Consider the following 17042-nt stretch of genomic DNA (forward strand, 5'->3'; position numbering starts at 1 on the left):
ACAGTTGTTTCATGATATTTTGTACATTACCCAAACTGTTTCAAACTGTTGCAGCCTTGACACACAGATCGCCTGGCGCTTGCATTGCATTTTAGGAAATGCAAAATTTCTTAATGATAAATTAACTAAAAAAAGAGAGAGCTAATTTTGCAGACAGGTTTACATGTAAAAGGCTAGTATTTAGCCACTTCAGCATTGATTAGTTTTGGATGTCTAAGCTCTGATACACATGGCTTCCCATGGCTTCACTCTACAAAACATATTTACAACGTGAAGAATACATCTACAAGAATCTACATTTCAAGGGTTTTACAAATCATACTTGCATCCTTCCCCTGAATAACTTCCCTCCTGCCCCTTTCCCATGTCATTTTCTTTTTTTTTCTTTTTTTTTTTTTTGCCCAACTCAACGGTCCAAAGTCTACGCAAATGCAGCTCAAAAAATGTTAAGACTGGGCAACCAGTTTTACAGTTCCTGTACTCAAAACCCATGTGCAATTATTCACAACTTTTCACACCATGAAGGAATTCTGATTCTTTAGTTTTTCAAGTTCTTTAATTTGTTGTCTCAAAAATAGTATCCTATAAAACATAAGAAAGCAATTATTACTGGCATATCAAATCTATAGGTAAGTATTTGCATTCAAATATACTAGCGGTTTTCCTTGTATATGCACGCACATGCATATTCTTGTTACTCAAGCTACGACACTTTGGATGGATAACTTTGCAACAACAATTTTGTATGGTTTTTACTTTTAAAAAAGAACAAAATTGTGGGGCCTAGAAATGGTTGACCTACCTTCATGGTACACATAATGGGCTAAATAATTGTTCAAGAGCCAGAGGCACACAAGGGCACCTTCTGCAGTTCAATGGCTGTGGAGGGAGGTATTATGCCCGTTTAAGTCAATATCATCCTACATGTTAAACTGTAACAGTTTCTAACCGCTGATTGTATGCTGGGGAATACAGCGCAGTAGTCTTATGCTTAGTTATCAAACAGAAACAGATGAAAAATGAAGAAAATCAAGGTAACAGAATAAATTCTTACCTTTGCTCACGCAAAGTTGCTTGTATTTCACATACTCGAACTAAAGATCTTAAGTTTTTTAATTCAGTACATATTTCTGACATGTGAACACTTCCCATGTTGTGAGCTTCTTCTCGTAATCTTGATGCCTAAATGACAGACAAAAACAAAAGCTGAAAAGCTTGTTCAAAGGTTTTGGAGAACTTGCTGAACAAAAAGAAGCCCATTTTGAGCAAAGTACAATACCAATTAAATTACACACTTATGAATCTCAAACACAAACACATAAAGCGAACAAACAAAAAAGAAGTTTCCTGTCATTTAATCAAAATACAGACGTGCCCCCATATTCATGGGGATCTACTCACCCACCCACAGAAATGGGAAACGCTGTCTCTGTGGGCTCCACATGCTCATTAACATTATTTAAATGCTTACCGGACTAAAAGTGTTCATGCTTTACAGGTTGCTATAAGCACTTAAATAATGTTAATGGGCACTCCGGGGCCCCTGGATCTGCAGATAATTGCAGATACCAGATCCGCAGGCCTTCCTGTAGATTAAACGGGAAGAGGATGTAGCTCAGTGGAAGAGCAACTGTTCTGCATACTGAAGGTCCCAGGTTCAATCCTTGTCAGGACTGTGGGGAACAACCCTTATCTGAACCCTGGAAGATACTGCCAGCCTACCTTTATAATACTTAACAAGATAAACCAATAGTCTAATTTAGAATAAAGTCATTCATACATTTGTATGTATTTGGACACATTTTAGATGCCTACCTAAGCACACAATCTCAGTAGTTCTTGTTAGCAAGAACATTTTAACTGTCAATTACAATAAAAACCAAGCTTGACAATGAATGGTTAATACTGAACAAGTGAATTACTTTAAACATATCTGTATCCTTTTTAACGAATCTCTACCATCATAGCCGTTATATGGATATCTAGAACCTTTATATCTAAAATGGCACATGCTATTCTGAACTTCTCAAAAGAAAAATAATTACCAATAAAAATTTTTATTGGTACAATCATTTTTCAAATTATTTTATGAGGAAGTTTTAAATTCAAATGCACTGGAAGTAATCCAAAATCAATTCTCAAAAGCTCTTCTATGCCTATCTAATGGTACATTGGCTACAATGATGCACGTAGATGTAGGACTCCTCATCATCATGCATAAAGCATCATGCATAAAGCACTCCTATTCTGGTTACCACTGCAAAATACGGACGAGAACTGATACCTTAAAAAGGATAAGCTGGAATGGGTAACTGTAAAATGTTGGACTGTAAGAGTCAGGATTATAAACATAAGTTTTTATAAGACTTTCACAACTGGACATGGAATACTAAAAATAGTCACTGCTCACAATATCACTTTGATCATGCCCAACAATAATATTTCACAAGATTTACATTTCACACTCTGGGGAAAGCTTACAAGTTTATATTTTGCGTGTGATATATTTGGATGCCAAATAAATAGAATCTTGATAGATTTATGATTATATGTATATGGGTAACATTCAATTAAAGATAAATTCAAGTAATTCATTATAAGTTATACTGTACTTTGTAGAAAGCACATAAAGAAGATTTCTGTTGAATGTACTGTGATGGAGACGGGGGGGGGGGAATTTATGTCTTATTCCTTCACTTCCCCATTTCATTGTCTACTTCAGCTGAAAGCACTTACATAGAATCTCCCAAGTCCTCTCAGCCAAGTGCAGCTTGAGGGACCAATTCTCTTAAGAATGACCAATGTGTGGAGGTGTAAAATACCAGCCATGCTCCCAATCCAGGGAGATTAGCTTTTGCAGCAGCTATCACTAGCACTACTATCACTCCCTTTACACCCAGGGATTCCCCCAAGGGAGCTGAGGAGTCTTTTCCCACTTCCACAGATTTCCTGGAACTCAATATATCCAGCATCCCCTCACACTCACCTCACTCCCTTTGCTAAACAATAATTACTCCATAGTAGGACCAGTGACCCAAGGACACTCTTTCCCCCCTTCAGAGACATGAGAGATAAGACCAACATCTTCAGAATGAATAGAATTTTATTAGAAGAATAGACTTCATTGTTAAAAGTAGGAGTTTATGCTTGAAACTCACTGCAGATTAAGCCAGGAATTTTCCACATAGCATAAAAAATAAACTTTTATCTCAGCTACTCTGACACATTCCTAAACTGCAGGTAATCTCTGAGACAGAGATCTGGTCACTGAAAAATCCAGGAGCTCTCACAGAAGTGGGAAATAGGAGAGTGGTTAGGTGACTCTCAGACACCTATTCTTATGGAAATTCTGGTCCAATCAAAACACCCCTAAATTCTGACAACTCATGGCCAAGAGAATGCTCTTTAGGAAAATAGATCATGGCACAAACTCCCCTACATAACCCTCCCAGCTGAAATTTCTCCCACATATTTATAACAATAAAACAGTCATAAATATGTGGGAGAAATTTCAGCTGGGAGGGTTATGTAGGGGACTTTGTCTTAACCAGCTGCAGATAACTTCTCCACAAACAGGAGACTTAGGACCCAATCCTACCCAATTGTCCAGGGCCAGTGCAGTGGTGCCAATGGGGTGTGCACTGCATCTAAGTGGGGTGGCAGTCACAGAGCTGCACTGGTACAAGAAAGTTGGATAGGAATGGGCCCTAATGTAGTCAACAGGTCTGAGAACAATGACTCAGCAAAAATGTTTTGCACTGAAATATTTCCAAAATCTCTTCATAATAAAGTGCAAAACAGCCCTACAGATCTTATACAAACCTCACAATTTTATTCCCCATCGCAGCACACTTTAACCTTTCAACAAAAATAACTTTTTAAAACTTTTTTTGTAGGGGTCATAAACTCCTCTGATCACTAGATGGTGCTCTCAGACCACAGCTCGAGCTGCCAAGTAGGTGAAAATCAAGCAGACATGAATCACACTGAAAAAACCCAATTTACATGACATGTACATAGCAGGGATTTTGAAGGTGTGAACTCTATAAGATTTGCTATCCACTACATGACTAGAAATAACAGTGACCTATAGAACAGAATTACTAAAACCATAAGTACATCCAGTTCACTGTAGTGCCTTATGATGGTGATCATTTGACATGGGCATATGACAACATTGTTACCAAAATGACACTCTTCTCCTCTGCTAAAGTATGTTTTTATTACAGTGACTGAAATTTATTTTGACTGTAATTATTCAGAAGTTTTGCAATATGCAGTGAGCATGATTTTATGGCCAATGATTTAAAGCAAACTAATCACTAAAACCTATAACAAGCAGTTCTCTCTAAACTGTGCAGTTGCACAGCTAGAATCAGAGCTCTGCACAGCTTCCTTCACAACACTCCAGAACTTGGTGATGATGTCATCACTGAGCACCGCTGAGCTGCCCCATCCAGCAAAGGTAGGCCTCTGTGCAGACCCTGTAATTTCTAAAGGGAACTCTGATCACAAGTCTAAAGCTTCAAACAGAAAAGCACATTATTCATAAAATCTGAAAGCCACAACTTGAAAGTAATTTTGCTCCTTTAAAACGAAAATTGAACGATTTTTTGGTATACAAAGATGGTTTCAGTTTTTCCCCACTAACTTTATAATTGACTATGGAAAGATTTTCACAACTGAGATAAAGTAAGTTTAATTCCAATACTGTGTAAATTGTTTACAACCGCCTGTGAGTCAGTGTTCTGACAATCACTAACACTTAAGTGAGTCTTCAGGTATATTTCTGCTTAACCAAGTATGCAGCTTTGTCTGGAAACAAGTTGTTGTCACTGGATACAAGACAGGTTCAAATCCCTATTAGGGCATGAAATACAGTGCAAGTCTTGTACAAGTCAACCTAACTTCCCTCAGAATACTTCTGAGGGAATAAAATTGGAAAGATATTTCAAACACAGGTCTCAGTTACTATTGCACATCTTGGACCAAAAGGCTCAAGGTTTTGATTAAAGCAGTAGCAGCATCTTGATGTTTTTTTCTTTGCAACCCCCTCCAACCCAAGTGGTAGAAATAAATCCATGCACAGATTAACAAACAGAGAACCTTAGTGCAGTGCCATGTGGCAATTACTGCTTGCAACCAAGCAACTAGAAAATTGTGAGGCTGATCTAACATAAGCCTACCTTGAGTTTAGAATGAAAATGCCTTACTGACAAACAATGTGATGTTCTTTCTATCAAACAACAATTTAAAATAACGCCTGTGCTGCCACCGCCCCCCAATTCCAATGTAACATCAGTCCTATGCACAACAAAAAGTCAACTGTTACCACCGCTGTCACAGACCCAGTAAAAATGCAAGTGGTATAAAATATTCAGCAGTCTTTAATTTGCTTTAGAGATCATGGAGATCACTAGTGCTTTAGAGAGCACTAGTGACAGTGCTGGGGCAGAGGTAGCGGCTGTGGTGCATGTCGGCACCAACGACGTGGGCAAGTGTAGCTGGGAGGTCCTGGAGGCCAAATTTAGGCTTTTAGGCAGGAAGCTGAAAGCCAGGACCTCAAAGGTAGCGTTCTCTGAAGTGCTACCTGTTCCACGCGCAGGGCCAGCTAGACAGGCGGAGATCAGGGGTCTCAATGCGTGGATGAGACGGTGGTGTAGGGAGGGGTTTAGATTCATTAGGCACTGGGGAACGTTTTGGGACAACCGGGGCCTGTACAAGAGGGACGGGCTCCACTTGAACCAGAATGGAACCAGACTGCTGGCGCATAACATTAAAAAGGTGGCAGAGCAGCTTTTAAACTGATCCCTGGGGGAAGGCTGACAGGAGCCGAGGGGCATCCGGTTCGGGACTCCTCATCCCTATGGGATGAGGATGGGGAGGTTAGAGAACAACAAGACAAAGGCAGGGTAGGAGAAGAAATTGGGAAAGGTAGGGTGATGGGATGTGATAGACGGTTTGGCAAAATGAGAGGATGCGGGGACAAAGAAGCAAATAAGCAGCCCATCCTGGGGCATTCCGTGTATAAATGCTTTTATGCGAATGCCCGAAGTCTACGAGCAAAGGTGGGAGAACTGGAATGTCTGGTGACAAGGGAAAATATTGACATAGTGGGCATAACGGAAACCTGGTGGAACGCAGAGAATCAGTGGGATACAGCAATCCCGGGCTATAAACTCTACAGGAGGGACAGGCAGGGGCGTGTTGGAGGTGGGGTGGCCCTTTATGTTAAGGAAGGGATAGAATCCAGCAAAGTTGAGATTGAAGGTGGGTCTGACTCCACCGTAGAATCTCTGTGGGTTAAATTACCAGGCTTGTGCAGCAATGTAATGCTGGGGGCGTGCTATCGTCCTCCAGACCAGAAATCTGATGGGGACCTTGAAATGAGGAAACAGATCAGGGAGGTGACAAGGAGGGACAGGGTTGTAATCATGGGGGACTTCAATTATCCTCATATTGACTGGGTCAATTTGTGTTCTGGTCACGATAAGGAAACCAGATTTCTTGACGTGCTAAATGACTGTGGCTTAGAGCAGCTAGTCACGGAGCCCACCAGAGGACAGGTGACTCTGGATTTAGTATTGTGCGGTACGCAGGACCTGGTTAGAGATGTAAACGTTACTGAGCCATTGGGGAACAGTGATCATGCTGCGATCCGTTTTGATGTGCACGTTGGGGGAAGAATACCAGGCAAATCTCTCACAAAAACCCTTGACTTCCGACGGGCAGACTTCCCTCAAATGAGGAGGCTGCTTAGAAGGAGGTTGAAAGGGAGGGTAAAAAGAGTCCAATCTCTCCAGAGTGCATGGAGGCTGCTTAAAACAACAGTAATAGAGGCCCAGCAGAGGTGTATACTGCAAAGAAAGAAGGGTTCCACTAAATCCAGGAGGGTGCCCGCAAGTTAGAGAGGCTTGTTAGAGCCAAGTTAGAGAGCCAAGTTAGAGAGGCTGTGAAGGGCAAGGAAGCTTCCTTCCGTAAATGGAAGTCTTGCCCTAATGAGGAGAATAAAAAGGAACATAAACTTTGGCAAAAGAAATGTAAGAAGGTGATATGGGAGGCCAAGAGAGACTATGAGGAACGCATGGACAGCAACATTAAGGGGAATAATAAAAGCTTCTTCAAATATGTTAGAAGCAGGAAACCCGCCAGAGAAGCGGTTGGCCCTCTGGATGGTGAGGGAGGGAAAGGGGAAATAAAAGGAGACTTAGAGATGGCAGAGAAATTAAATGAGTTCTTTGCATCTGTCTTCACGGCAGAAGACCTCGAGCAGATACCGCTGCCCAAACGGCCCCTCCTAACCGAGGAGTTAAGTCAGATAGAGGTTAAAAGAGAAGATGTTTCAGACCTCATTGATAAATTGAAGATCAATAAGTCACCGGGCCCTGATGGCATCCACCCAAGAGTTATTAAGGAATTGAAGAATGAAGTTGCAGATCTCTTGACTAAGGTATGCAACTTGTCCCTCAAAACGGCCACGGTGCCAGAAGATTGGAGGATAGCAAATGTCACGCCTATTTTTAAAAAGGGAAAGAGGGGGGACCCGGGAAACTATAGGCCGGTCAGCCTAACATCCATACCGGGTAAGATGGTGGAATGCCTCATCAAAGATAGGATCTCAAAACACATAGACGAACAGGCCTTGCTGAGGGAGAGTCAGCATGGCTTCTGTAAGGGTAAGTCTTGCCTCACGAACCTTATAGAATTCTTTCAAAAGGTCAACAGGCATGTGGATGCGGGAGAACCCGTGGACATTATATATCTGGACTTTCAGAAGGCATTTGACACGGTCCCTCACCAAAGGCTACTGAAAAAACTCCACAATCAGGGAATTAGAGGACAGGTCCTCTCGTGGATTGAGAACTGGTTGGAGGCCAGGAAGCAGAGAGTGGGTGTCAATGGGCAATTTTCACAATGGAGAGAGGTGAAAAGCAGTGTGCCCCAAGGATCTGTCCTGGGACCGGTGCTTTTCAACCTCTTCATAAACGACCTGGAGACAGGGTTGAGCAGTGAAGTGGCTAAGTTTGCAGACGACACCAAACTTTTCCGTGTGGTAAAGACCAGAAGTGATTGTGAGGAGCTCCAGAAGGATCTCTCCAGACTGGCAGAATGGGCAGCAAAATGGCAGATGCGCTTCAATGTCAGTAAATGTAAAGTCATGCACATTGGGGCAAAAAATCAAAACTTTAGATATAGGCTGATGGGTTCTGAGCTGTCTGACAGATCAGGAGAGAGATCTTGGGGTGGTGGTGGACAGGTCGATGAAAGTGTCGACCCAATGTGCGGCCGCAGTGAAGAAGGCCAATTCTATGCTTGGGATCATTAGGAAGGGTATTGAGAACAAAACGGCTAGTATTATAATGCCGTTGTACAAATCGATGGTAAGGCCACACCTGGAATACTGTGTCCAGTTCTGGTCGCCGCATCTCAAAAAAGACATAGTGGAAATGGAAAAGGTGCAAAAGAGAGCGACTAAGATGATTACGGGGCTGGGGCACCTTCCTTATGAGGAAAGGCTACAGCGTTTGGGCCTCTTCAGCCTAGAAAAGAGACGCTTGAGGGGGGACATGATTGAGACATACAAAATTATGCAGGGAATGGACAGAGTGAATAGGGAGATGCTCTTTACACTCTCACATAATACCAGAACCAGGGGACATCCACTAAAATTGAGTGTTGGGCGGGTTAGGACAGACAAAAGAAAATATTTCTTGACTCAGCGTGTGGTCGGTCTGTGGAACTCCTTGCCACAGGATGTGGTGATGGCGTCTAGCCTAGACACCTTTAAAAGGGGATTGGACGAGTTTCTGGAGGAAAAATCCATTATGGGGTACAAGCCATGATGTGTATGCGCAACCTCCTGATTTTAGAAATGGGTTAAGTCAGAATGCCAGATGTAGGGGAGTGCACCAGGATGAGGTCTCTTGTTATCTGGTGTGCTCCCTGGGGCATTTGGTGGGCCGCTGTGAGATACAGGAAGCTGGACTAGATGGGCCTATGGCCTGATCCAGTGGGGCTGTTCTTATGGAGTCACAAAAGAGCTAATGGGTCAAACACATACATCAAAAGGAAACCAACATTTTATAATGTGAACTCACCTGCTTTTCTGCATGATCTGCAGGCCATCCTTGGACATGCTTTATAAGATTTTCATTGAAATGTGCCGCTAATGTGGGTGTCAATGAACATGTAGGCCGTGCTGATGCATTCTGTGGTGCTGTTGTATTTGACGCACTTGTATTGGAGTTATGGTTTGGACCAGGAGATGGACTTCTCTGAGCACTGTAAGAAAACAAAGAAACAGTAGTGTTGATTCACTAGAGCAGCAATTTTCAACCGCTGTAGTCAGGCAGCAGCAGCTCCGTGCGCGGGAGAAGCAGCTGCTCGGAGCCTGGTGCAGAAGCAGGAGAAAAAGGGGCAGCCGCGAAGGGGCTTGGATACTCCTGCTGTTGCTGGTGCCTGCCGCGTGCACTGACTAGGCAGCCAGCCAGACAGCTAGAGAAGCCTGGAAGAGCTCCCGGCGGGCAGGAACGTGGAGGGAGGGCGAGCGGGGAGTGAGTGAGAGCAAGCCTGAAGGTGGAAGCAAGTACTGAGCCATAAGCAGCTGGCAGGCAAGAATCCCTGAGAGACCCTTTTCCTTGCCAGCAATGCTCCAAAGTGACCCTGCCTGCATTGCCCCCACTGGCAAGGCTTTGGCTTTGCCAGCAAGGGCACTGGGCCACAATCCTATCCTCACTTATCTAACTGTAAGCCCAATTTACTATAATGGGGCTGAGTAGATGTACAGAGGCTTGGTCGCACTCTTTCTTGAATACATGAGCAGGCAAGTGATGCTTTTCTTCCCCCCAACCTCCTCCCCTCCTGCACACACATCCCCCCCATCATAACTGCAGTTAACCCCTCTCTTTCTGCCCCTCCCCCCTCTTCCCCACCTTCCAAAGTCCAGAATCAGGTGCCTGTCTTCTCTCTCTCCCCCCCACCCCAGTGAATCCTGCACATGTTTTAGCCACATCTCCTCATTGTCCCCTCACCACACATTTCTCTGTATGCTCAGTCTCATTTCTCTTTGCCATCACCTCCTGGCATATCAGAACATATCAACTGATAACAGTTATTAGTTATTTGATTTTTCTCTGTAAACCGCTTTGTGAACTTTTGGTTGAAAAGCGGTATATAAATACTGTTAATAATAACAGTTTGAACAGACCTGCTTCAAAACCTTTCCAGAAACCACATACGTTTCCCTCTCCCAGCTTCTTGGGAATTTCTTTGTCATGTAATGATCTAAAGCTGCAATCCTAACCACACTTTCCTGAGAGTAAGTCCCACTGAACAAACTAGGTCTTACTTCTGAGTAGACCTGGTTAGGCTTGTGCCTTCAATGTATCAGTTATATTATTAATTTAATTCATTAAATCTAATTTAATATTTAATATTTATTTATAATATATTTAATATTTAAATATTAATTACATTAATTGTAACATAATAATGTAATTAAAAACTAGTAGTGTGCCTTGACAACTTTAGTGCCTTGTCAGTGTGCCATGAGTTGAAAAAGGTTGAAAATGGCTGCACTAGAGTCTGGAGACTGCACAGAATCATAGGCTTTCCCTGCACTTTGTCCGAAGAGCCAGAGCACAGTAAGTTCTCACTTAAAAGTTGTTGTTAGTTCTTGAAAATGACAAAAAACTTTTATATTCCTACAGCCTATTTCCGGTAACAAAGGTATCGCCAAACTTCTAAGAGAAGACCCAAATGCTTCTAATATTGAACAATGAAATAAATGTGAGCTTTCCGGGCCAGAGAAAACTCATGCAGGCATAAAGAGAACATGCATACAGACCCAACTGAGAATCAATTTTTTTTCTCCTCAACTTGACAATGGAAACAACTTTGAATGAAAAGCCTCTGAGGAGTTGCTGTAACTACAAAGTTCTCCTTGCCATTTTATTCTTACAACCACCTTGTGAGGGAGATTAAGCTTAGAGATCGGGACTGACTCAAAGTCACTCAGTAAGCTGCATGACTGAGTGGGGATTTGAACCCAAGCCTTCCCAGCGCTAGTCTAGCACTCTAGTTACCACATCTGGTTCACAGAATTCTTCCAATCTCTTCAACTGGAATATGCCCACCTGATATTTGTATGTGCAGAAATTTCAGAATGATCATTTTTGTAAGAAGGCTATGAGTAAAAACCCATCATGCTGCGCATATATACGTTTTCTGGATTGTTTCATCAGTGTGTTTGGTTTGTGTGATGTGTGACTTGTAGTCCAGCATGTTTTTAGGCTATGAAGGTATTAAACACCTTTGCTTGCATCCTGCTGATTGGAGAAAATAACCAGAGTATCCTACTAAATTCTCAATTTGAAACAAATTCACTGTGTTTCAATTAGAATGGGGAGGGAGGACTAAATTATCAGAAAGTGTGGTCATGTTTATAACGTATCTTCTACCTCTTGGAAAAAAAATGGACCTATTGACATCAGGCAGCCGAGAGAGTAAAACCCCCCCCCCCAAAGAAATATTTCCTTATCTATCACATAATTAATCTGTGGAACTCCTTGCTACAGGATGTGATGGCACCTGGCCTAGATGCCTTTAAAAAGGAATTGGACAGATTTATGGAGGAAAAGTCCATCACAGGTTACAAGCCATGATGACTCTATGCAACTTCTGGGTTTTAAGGGTAACCTATCTCTGAATGCCAGATGCAAGTGAGTGGCAGCAGAATACAGACATTATTTTGTCTTGAGTGTTTCCAGAGGCATCTGGAGGGCCACTGTGAGATACAGGAAGCTGGATTGGATGGAGCGCTAGGTTAATCCAGCAGGGCATTTTTGTTCGTATAGGGCAGGGATGTCCAAACTTTTTGGCAGGAGGGTCACATCATCTCTCTGACACTGTGTTGGGGCTGGGAAAAATAGAATTAATTTACATTTCAAATTTGAATAAATTTACATAAATGAATATATTAGAGATGGAACTTATATGAATGAGTGAAGATCTTACAATAGCTCAAGGCTTATAGAAGGCCTTGCACAAAGCCTTTCCTTCACTGCTGCTGCTTCATCACAGATGTGAAACAGTAAGCAGTGGAGGAAGCCCTCATCCCACAGCTCACATGAGAGGCCGAGCAGTCACCCTCATACTGAAAGCAGATGTGTCAGGCCAGCAGGGGCTCCAGCAAGTCTCCGGAAGGCCACAGGCTCATTGGAGACTGGTGGCTCCCCATGGGCCGGACTGAGAGTCCTCGAGGACCACAAGTGTCCCCAGGGCCAGGGTTTGGGCACCCCTGGTATAGGACATTAGCAGCAGATCCCAGTCCCTGCAGCCCTCCTGAGCAGCGCAACCCTGCTGATTGCATCGCTGTCTCCTCCCTGCCCGATCCTTAAGGGGAAAGAGGCCAGGGCCTTCAGCCTGGGGCATTGCAACACCCCAGTTTGAATACCACTGCACAACTCCAGTGGTCAAATACAAGGGGTAATATGAAGCATGCATGTAATTTTCCACTGCAGCAGGTCAATTTAACCTCTGCACGGTTTGGGATGTAACTGAGCGTGTACAGGTCATGCCTTCTTTATCCACTGGGGTTCTGTTCTGGAACCCCCAGTGGACAAAAAAAATCAGAGGATGCTAAATCAGTGGAAAAATAGCTTTAAAAGACTCACTTCCAGGGTTCTTGCTCCTGTACTGTCATCCCAGAATGCATTGGTATAGATGCTATACCACATTCAACCACCAGATGGGGCGAATAATGGAATCTAGTTGAATGAAATAATTATTTACCAGCACAAAGGTGGGGAATTGGATTTTGGTGCTTTTTCCTTTATTACTAGGCATTTAAAGGTAGACCGATATCTGTGGTGAGTCAAATCAGTGGATACTGAGGTTGCACCTGTATGCAAATTCCTAGCTGTATTTCATGCAGATGCCTTAGGTGAGATGCACATTAAAGGCAGTGATCTTTAGCAAGTCTAATGCAATAAGTTTAATGTTTATATTTTTAATGTTTGTATTATTGTAAGCCGCTCGGAATGCCCTTCAGGAAGAGAAAGCAGGATATAAAATTGTAAATAAATAAATAAGTCACCAGTGCAAGCACCTAAATGTGTAAGTTTAAAAATTAAGTAGTTTTGAAAAAGCCAAGTCTAAGAGCACTGAGCAATATTTTCTATACAGAATCATCATCGTACAAGCACCCACGCAGCACTCCACAGCACAGAAAATTGTTGGCAAATAATTACTATTCTTAAATAGTTCCTTTCTAGATGCAAGACCTATCTTGCACCAAAACATTAAAGATGATACATGTGCTTCTACTTAAGGAGGCCTGGCCTACATTGTGAATTGTCTAAATACAGCCAGAGCTTCTTAATTAGAAGTTGCAGATCTATCTATTAACACTGAGTTGATTGTCAACTCAAATTCCGCAAGATGACAGAAGAAATCTATATACCACTAGATAAGTAGTATAAATGTAGACAGGCCACTTGAAGAACATTGCCAGATTGTAGTAGAAAGCTTCAATTACTGTATATACTCACCTATAAGTCAAAAAAATTATACCTAAAAATCGAGCCAAAAACCTGGGTTGACTTATACATGGGTCAATACAGCAAATGAAGTAGGGGCCTTTGGGAAGCTTCTGGGAAGCTTAGCAGCTGTCTGATGAACTGGAGGGTAGGACTGGACTGAGAAGCAGGACACAGAGTATGGAGGAAAAAGGAGAATTTTTACTAGTAATTACAGCAGTGGTTCTCAAACAGGGGCGCCTGAGGTTCTGGACTCTGCCCCCTTAAGTGCCCCCTTCACTTCACTTCCTGTTTGGAAAAGAAGCTAAAATGGCTGCCTCGCAATACCATAATTCCGAGTGTCTTTTCTAGTAGCTTTCTGCGGGTGTTCTTTTGCATCTTTTTAGATTGTGAGCCCTTTTGGGACCGGGAGCCATTAGTTGTTTGATTTTCTCTGTAAACTGCTTTGTGAACTTTCAGTTGAAAAGTGGTATGTAAATACTGTTAATATTAATAATAATAATATTCAACGGTTCTCAAACTCCCAGAGAGCTGGAGAATTGCTGTAAGTCCTTGTAGGGGTGGGGGGAAGGCAGCAACACAATCCCCAGGATCACATTGCTAAGGGGGGTGCAGGGGCTGGTATGTACTTACCTGTCCCTGCAGCAGGCTCCCAGGGGTGCTGGCTGCCCTGTGTGACCCTCTGCAGGGCTCCCCGAGCTGTAGAAAGTTAAAGCGGAGCAATCGCACCCCACTTCCAGATTGCAATTGCACTTACTCCTCACAAGCCTCCTCACAACCCCCACAAACACCTTCACACCCCTTCCAGTTTGGAGAAGAAGGTAAAATGCCTCCTTTTTTTCCTTTGTGCTGCTGACTCAAAACAATTCCTGGCAAGTCATTTTCAAAGAATTTCACATACCCCTCTGTTTAGGCATCTGGTTTCTAAAGCATCAGGATGGAATCCTCATTTCCATTTGAAACAAAGTCCCAGGCTACAATTCTCACACCATTACTTAAGAACACCACCCATGGAAAGCAATGGGTCTACTTCTGAGTAAATAGGGTTGTAACTATGTGCAGCTGCAATTACTCATGCTCATTTCTTGTTGCTTGTCTCTCCTCTATGAATTGCACATTCCCAGTTATATGTTTTAATGTAGAGGCCTCTGTCTTAACACACCAGGCACCTTAAAGAAGGATTTGATTAATGGTTCTACTAGTATGCTGCTTACAGTACACTTACTCTGATAGTGTTTACAAAAAGGTTGTGAAGACCAGAATTTAAAAAGTTAATGAATAAAATGCATCTCAGGATCTTCTACTATATTTTTAATAGAGGCTGTACAGTTCTTAGGTAACAATTACTGGTAGCTTATTTTTCAGGATCTGGCTTCGGGTAAAATCAGACAAAACTATAGTCGACACCCCCTTAAGTTTAACCTCCAACTTATCTATGTTTTGGTACAAAATCTGATCTTGACTTATCTGTGAGATCGACTTACAGGTGAGTATCTACAGTAATCAAATTAGAAGATGTACTACAGCTATATAATGAGTCTATAATAATTTGAGTCATGTACTTAGTTATTAAACTATTTCAATCAGAGTACTAATGTATATGTCTTTAAGTGCATGCATACTTTTGCAGGCATTAAGCCTTTGCTGTAATGGATTTAAATGAGAAAATCTACTGCTTCAGTTAAGCAAGCATGCTTAAAATTATTTTGCTTCAAGTATTTATTCAGCAATAGTGCCACTCAAACATGCACATAACTAGAAACAGGATTCCAAAGAAAGCACATGTAGAGATTAAATCATTCAATTTTAAACTAGCCAACCTAAGAATTTTCCCCTCATTTTAATTAGCATGAATGAAGAACGTGGTGAATTTAAAACTTAATACAACTTAACATTTACCTTGAACGCTGAAGACTTCTAGGAGAAGCAGGTTCATGACCTTGTTGTTTGTCAGCAATTGCAGCCTGTTGAGATGCTGACTGTGAAACTGGTCCTTGCTTAACACCTGGGGTAGTAACCTGAAAGTTCAACACTTGATCAGACTTCTGTACTACTCAAGAGTAACTAAAGTAAGTGGAACACTTCACTATTGATCAGGACCAGAAATGGGATATTTTTCGTATCTTAATTAGCCTGCATATGGCCCACACTGGCAATATAAAAAGTTAAGTACAGGAGTGTGCCACTTAATGGAGAAATCTTCTCTAATTCTCTGTTATTTGATTACATCATTAAGCGAATATTCAGCCCAATCTAGTGCCTTTGTTGTATAAAGACACTCCCTACCACACTCTGGCTGAGCAGACTACTGGAGGCTGATTGCCTCTCCTTTACATTAACAGCTTCTTGGTTGTGTAAACAGATACTCTGTTGCAGGCTATGGGAGATCGGATTGCCTCAGTAAGAGCCTCTTTGTTGTGCTTTGACCACTGTTGCATATGTGGTCCATGTTAAGCTGTGGGTGCCCATATTTCGAAAGTTATGAAGTTTAGTTAAAAATAAAATACAAATGCTAAATCTCACTTGCTAATAAAATGGCAGAATGTGATTCTATTTAAAAGAATAAATTAACTAAATTTTTGCCCCAGTGTGCGCCGCTGATGGGATCTGATCTAGCAGTTTCTTTCTCCATTGAAGACCTTGGGGAGGATTGTTCACTAAAAAGAGTCATCAATCCATGTGCCATAGTGGTGAAAGAAAATTCCAAGTACATCTGTCAGGAAACAGACTGAAAATGGTGCACACAAACCATCTGGGTTGTACCCAAAGAAAGGGTATCTGAAAGCGTAGTAGTGGCTAAGCAACTATTAAATGAATGACACAAGTCAGCTGTGACAAACTTAAGTGCTACTAATGTCAATAAAGCCGAGTCAGGATTCATGTTATGTGGATACAACCCAGTAATGCAATACCCTTACATAAATCAATAGAACAATCTCATTTACAATACTGTACACAGTTCTGACTCCCTTATCTCAAAAAACAAACAAATAGTTGAGCTGGAAAATGTGCAGATAAGACCAACCTAAATTATTAAGAGACTTGAGCCCCTACCCTAAGAGGAAACACTAAAAGGGCAAGCCAGAAAATTATTTGCAGCATTCCCCTTAGTTGCTGTGTCATTATTTGCTGAATCTTGCATATGAGGAACCAACATATGGAGCAAAAAGTTTTATTTACTTGGGTTCCCTTCCACTCCCTCACAGCACAGCATTCCTCACAGCACAAGCCTATATATGCTTAGTTCAAAACAAGCTCCACTGAGCAGTTAAGATGAGCCTTGTTCCTTGGTAAGTATGCAAAGTGTTGCAGTTTTAGAATATATGTCAAGGAATTGAAGTACTTAGAGATACTCAAAAGACAGAAGTGATCTGAAGTGAACAGGCTGGGAATAGAACTAGCACCTGCTAAATGGCAAAATGAAACTCAGGAAGTTTGAAAACTGAAACATGGAGATCTGTCACTAAAAGAAATCTCAAAGATTCTACTGGGCATGCCCAAGCA

The 17042-nt window shown here is 42.0% G+C and overlaps 1 protein-coding gene across 6 annotated transcripts in view; it reads right to left on the reverse strand.

Annotated features, from left to right (window-relative positions):
• Positions 1–464: 464 nt before the first annotated feature.
• WAC (WW domain containing adaptor with coiled-coil) overlaps positions 465–17042 on the reverse strand; it is a 73265-nt gene continuing 56687 nt past the window's right edge. For 5 of the 6 annotated variants that reach the window (XM_066627324.1, XM_066627320.1, XM_066627321.1 and 2 more), the window contains 5 exons: positions 15438–15556; positions 14172–14237; positions 9099–9282; positions 1055–1182; positions 465–582 (listed from right to left, as the gene is read on the reverse strand). In XM_066627324.1, coding sequence (XP_066483421.1) covers positions 513–582; positions 1055–1182; positions 9099–9282; positions 14172–14237; positions 15438–15556 — 567 coding nt within the window. In that variant the 3' untranslated portion in view covers positions 465–512. The remainder of the gene's footprint in view (positions 583–1054; positions 1183–9098; positions 9283–14171; positions 14238–15437; positions 15557–17042) is intronic. The other variant, XM_066627319.1, reaches the window with a different exon arrangement.

This window comes from Tiliqua scincoides, chromosome 5 (genome assembly GCF_035046505.1).
Source record: "Tiliqua scincoides isolate rTilSci1 chromosome 5, rTilSci1.hap2, whole genome shotgun sequence".
Taxonomy (NCBI): Eukaryota; Metazoa; Chordata; class Lepidosauria; order Squamata; family Scincidae; genus Tiliqua; species Tiliqua scincoides.